This window comes from Trichosurus vulpecula, chromosome 1, assembly GCF_011100635.1.
Source record: "Trichosurus vulpecula isolate mTriVul1 chromosome 1, mTriVul1.pri, whole genome shotgun sequence".
Taxonomy (NCBI): Eukaryota; Metazoa; Chordata; class Mammalia; order Diprotodontia; family Phalangeridae; genus Trichosurus; species Trichosurus vulpecula.
Genome location: NC_050573.1, coordinates 246,170,502 through 246,175,902, shown reverse-complemented (window position 1 = coordinate 246,175,902; position 5,401 = coordinate 246,170,502). Strand labels below are relative to the sequence as shown.

The 5,401-nt window shown below is 42.6% G+C and overlaps 1 protein-coding gene across 1 annotated transcript; it reads right to left on the bottom strand.

Moving 5' to 3' along the window:
* Positions 1-2,608: 2,608 nt before the first annotated feature.
* Positions 2,609-4,108, bottom strand: LOC118835304 (pyruvate dehydrogenase E1 component subunit beta, mitochondrial-like). The gene has a single exon (XM_036742499.1). The coding sequence runs from the start codon at positions 4,091-4,093 to the stop codon at positions 3,008-3,010; it is 1,086 nt and encodes a 361-aa protein (XP_036598394.1). The 5' UTR covers positions 4,094-4,108; the 3' UTR covers positions 2,609-3,007.
* Positions 4,109-5,401: the final 1,293 nt, after the last annotated feature.

Here is a 5,401-nt window from a genome sequence, read left to right as displayed (position 1 = left end):
ATCACATTCATGTGCTACAATATATTCAGTGATTTCTCAGTTGATGGAAGGTCCAACTTTTTAACATCAATATCTTTTGGGTGACATTGTGTGGTTGGAAATCATAGAATGCCAAAACCTCTGAAGAATAGCATTTCCAAGTCTCTCTAAAAGGCAATATAGAGGCGTGGGGAGGTAATAGGGCATGAGGAGGCTGGAATCAAACATATAATCAAATAAATATGTGACTAGAAAAAGAGGGTGGACAGTCAGAGTAAGAGTTAATTGATGGCAGCTTGCATATCCATTGATATCTATGCAAGGTCAAGAGACCTAGACAAAGTGTACCAGTACATTAACTGGGTGTAGGGTGGGGTGGTGTGTTGGTAACCAAAAATGGGCTCCTTAGCAGTTAGTCAACAAGTGCCCTTGAATAGTTTGGCTTTTTCCCCTGAACTAATTGAATGCTGTTTGTATGTTGGATTGGAGTAAACTTGTCGGCCCCTTCATCTTGCTTCCCTTGCTTAAGCAGATCGAAAGAACCTGTGCTTCCCCCCCAACCCCGCCCTGCATACCTTACACCGCCCCCCCCCCCCCCGCAGAAGCCAGATCATTAAAAACAGCTTCCATTGGAGCCAGGGGCTGCTACAGCTACAGCTACAGCTGAAGCTGAAGCAGGAGGTGCCAGTAGCGGAGCTGACCTACGTGTGGATTGAGGAGTGCTGAACAAGGACTTGAGGCCAGTGGGTAATCTTTTTACCATAGAGGGGAAGCATATATATGATTTTGCTTTATCCCATCATGCTTCTCTGTGGCCTCCTGGTTACTCTTGTGAGGCGGACTTATTGGGCCTAGAAGCTTTTGATCAAAATATCAAAATGGGGATGCTGGTTTGTGGGTTGGTTACTGTGGAGTCTAAATATATGCTTTGATTCTTCTGCCTCCTACTTTGAGAATTCCTTATATCTGGTGGTTCCGAACCTTTCAGACATATACATGATCCTCTTTGAAATTATAAACTCTGCCCTCATCCTACATAATCTAATCAGCCATGTATCCTAGAAAAAGGGGTGGAGTGTGTTGGTCACCAAAAATGGGCTCTTTAGCACTTAGTCAACAAGTGCCCTTGAATAGTTTGGCTTTTTCCCCTGAACTAACTGAATGCTGTTTGTACGTTGGATTGGAGTAAGCTTGTTGGCCCCTTCACCTTACTTTCCTTAATTAAGCAGATCAAAAGAACCTGTGTTGTTGGCAGCTTTCTGGGTGCTGGCTGTGGGTGGATCTTATACCCCCACAGAAGCTGCTAGCCAGATTGTTAAAACAGGTGGGCCTCAGGAACATTTCTAGGGAGACATGGACAAAGGTGCTGCTCATGATGAGAAGACATGCATAAATAGGTTATAGCCTGAACCTTCAGAGGTAACACCCACATCAGTGAGATCATAGATTTATCATTATTGAAGTAAAATATAAAGTCTTCCGTGGACAAAAATAGCTCCTACATCCTAGGGTTGTCATGAGGATCTAATGGGATATTTTTAAAGTGTTTAGCATAGTTCCTGGCACATAGTAGGCCCTATATGTGTTAAGTATTACTATTATTGTATTAAAAATAAATCTTGCAAGTATAGCATAGAAGAAACATACAATTCATCAGAAAAAGCATGGGGGTATAGTGAATTACTCAACATAAATCTACAGGGTAATATGGCAGCCAAAAAAGATTGATGTGATCTTAGGCTTCATTAAGTGAAGAATTGTTTCTAGAACAGGAGGTAATTGTTGAACGCTATTGCAATTCAATTGTGGGTGCGACATTTTAAGAAAGACATTGCTAATCTAGAAAGATTTCAAAGGAGGTAACCAGATTGGTGAAGAGTTTTGAAAGCTTGGCATATGAACAAGGGTATACTGGAGCCAGTGCATATAAGCTAAAGCTGATTGTTAAATTTTCAATGTTAGTATTCACACCTCAGAAATTGGCAAACACTACAAATCAGGGCTTGATGTATTTTGTTGATGGTCCAGACTTGAGAAAGTAATAGAGAAGTTGTTAACATTGCAGATTAAGTTTTAAAGTGGATTATGCATATGCTTCCTCCCTGTCCCCCCAGAGCTGCTTGTTAAACCTTTGCCAACACACAGCTGCATATAACAATCAATTGAAGGAACTGGTGCTATTTACCTTAAGAAGGAATTTTATGATGAGTATAATTGTCTTCAAGCATTTGCTCTGTGGAAGAAGGGATAGGATTATTCCTCTTGACCCCAAGATATAGAACTAGAAATTGCAGGGAGGGGAGAGAAGGACAGACAAAAAGAAGAGAGAAAAGAACCACAGAAAACAGATATTGGCCCAAAGGGGAAAAAAAAGCAAACTTCCTAACAGTGCTATTGAAAGTAGAATGGGGAGTTTCAGAAGTAGCAGGTTCCTCATTTTTAAGTGAAGCATGGAAAATCACTTGTTGGGGTGCTACAGAGATTTTCTGGGGAGCGTAGGTAGAATTTTAGCGTCTTTGAGTTGTCTTCCAATGCTGAGAATTGGTGATTCTGTGACCACTATGAGGACACCTGATGATTAGATGGTAACACCTGTCACAGACAATAAAGAGAAATACACATTTATTTATTTTTTTTTGACTGGAACCAGAAGGCATTTATTCCTTATCAAAACAGAACTCAATGGAGTCAGATCAGGCCTTCCCTCTGTGTCAGGCAGACCCTTGGCCAGGGGTCCTCCAATGCCCCCAAGATGCACTGTACTGTTGGTAATGGAGGCAGAAACATTCTATTGATTAGTTTTCTTTGGAGCAGAAATAGCTTTAACTGTAACAGACACAAAAGGGCGGAAGGTCTCAGTACTGAGATGGCAAGAGTGCTTTTGACACCTTCCCCCACACAAAACGATACCCAGAGGCCTTGTGGCTCCAGACCAGTACAATTACGTGTGTGAGCCAACAACACGTCCTAGCCTCTGAAGCCATAGTTACACGCAAGAAATCCCACGAACATCAATGTCAAGTACAAATTAGATGTTCAGTGTTTTCTTGGCCGCAAAGATGATGTCCTTGACTTGGGGGATGCAGTTCTCTTCCAGAATCTTTGCATAAGGCATAGGAACATCAGCCCCTGTGACTCGGACAGCAGGGGCATCGAGGAAGTTAAACGCGGGGCCTTCCATGATCCTCGCACAGATCTCAGCTCCCACCCCAAACTGGGGCCAGCCTCCTTCAACAGTCACGAGGTGATTGGTCTTCATCACGTTGAGCTCAATGGTCTCAATGTCCATTGGTCTAATGCTACGCAGGTTGATCACCTCACATTCCACCCCCTCTTTAGACAGTATGGCGGCTGCTTCCAAACAATGGCCAACTGGTCGTGAGTGGGAAACCAAGGTGATGTGGGTTCCTTCCCTTTCGACTTTAGCCTTTCCAATAGGAATCAGGAAATCTTTTGACTGAGCTTCCTCAGAAAATTCAAAAGGAACTCCATACATCAGCTCATTTTCTAGTACCACAACTGGATTATCATCCCGGATTGCTGATTTCATAAGTCCTTTTGAATCCTCTGAATTCCAAGGACTAACCACTTTTAATCCAGGACAGTGCCCATACCAAGCTGCAAAACACTGTGAATGCTGGGCAGCCACACCAGCAGAAGCATCATTAGGTCCCCTGAAGACAATGGGCACAGGCTGAAGCCCACCTGACATATAGTAAGTCTTGGCAGCTGAGTTTATAACCTGGTCGATTGCTTGCATAGAGAGATTGAAGGTCATGAATTCACAAATAGGCCTCAATCCAGCCATAGCTGCCCCTACAGCGATCCCAGCAAAGCCCATCTCGGATATCGGGGTGTCGATTATTCTCTTGTCTCCATACTTCTTCCACAGACCTCTGCTGACCTTGTAGGCGCCATCATACTGAGCAACTTCTTCTCCGAGCAAAAAGACCTTCTCATCCCGCTCCAATTCTTCATCCATGGCCTGATTCAGAGCATCTCGAACCGTCACCTGCAGCACCGCGGGCGCCGAATGGTGGAAGTGCCTCTGCAGTAGCCGGGACACCTGCTGGCCGCAGCCAGTGAGCCCGTTTCGCACCAGCCCCGCCGCCATCTTTCCCGTGTCCTCTGCCGGTGACGGAGGATTGGTCTAATGACAACGGCGAGCCAAGAGAAATACACATTTAATAAAGAATATGAAAAGAATCTCCAAATAGAGTCAACATGTACCTTGGTATTCAATGACTTCCATGCAAAAGTGAGCACAAGAGATGGGTAAAAATATCTTCAAAAATATGGCTAAGAAATAAAAGAAGAAAAAGGTTTATAGGCTCCTTGGAAGCCTTACTTTTGCATATTATTAATAATTTCTTCAAGAAGAGAGGAATAAAGTTCTGGACATGGTGAACACCAAAGGACATCACAGGAAATTGAATTGTCATTTTTTAAGGGACAAGAAATAAGCAAGTACAGACTTAGTCATTTCAGAATCAGTTATGTGTGACCAACCAGTTGAAGCGAAGGTCAAAATCAACACAAAATTAGGGGAAAGGATAATGAGGAGAAAACTGTGAAGCTGTGAGAGTTCCAACATAATCCATTTAAACATCTGAAAAAAAATCAACCAATCAACAAATATTTATTAAGTACTCCTATGTCCTGGGTATTGTGCTAAGTAGGCAGAACACAATGGCAAAAATTAAACAGCTTCTGTCTTTAAAGAGCTTACATTCTAATGGGAGAAATAATACGTACATATGTAGTAACATGCAAGGTACAAGCAAACTCATAGTAACCTTGTATGTATGTGAAGCCACTGGCAACTGAAGAGGCCAGAAAAAGCTTCCGGTAGAAGATAATGATTGAGCTGACTATTGGAGGAAACCAGGGGTTTCAAAAGTGGAGGAGTGGAAGGAAAACATGTCAAATATAAGGGACCGCCACTGCAAAGGATGAAAAAAGGAAATAGCATGTACAAGGACTAGCAATAGAGCATTATAGCAAGAAGGCCAAAAGAGTCCCCAAATCACATCAGCTAACAAACACTTGCCAAGCAGAGAATCATGGCACCCAAGTGGGATACTAGTTTACCATGCAAAGATACTTGCAAAACATCAGAGTAGGGAAGATGGGATAAGATCAATTGCGCTTTGCAGTGCAAAGAGTAGTGAAAGGGAAAACAAGTCTGAAGAAAACTGGGTGCAAAACCCAGCTAAGCCAAATTATTCTAAGAGCATTCATAGATGAAATGGTGAGGAGGAAAACCTGAACAGATTTGTCAGCAAATTCCATTCTCAAAGTTGATAACAAGGAAACCACCACATTTTTATTCTAACACCTTGGTACCATCTTTGTTCTATGTGGAAATGGAAATGGCATTTCAGGAGATGAAGTACAGAATGACTGGATGAGACTAAATGTA

Bases quoted from the DNA above. Each gene is read 5' to 3' on its own strand.
- LOC118835304 (XM_036742499.1), bottom strand. From the start codon at position 4,093: ATGGCGGCGGGGCTGGTGCGAAACGGGCTCACTGGCTGCGGCCAGCAG.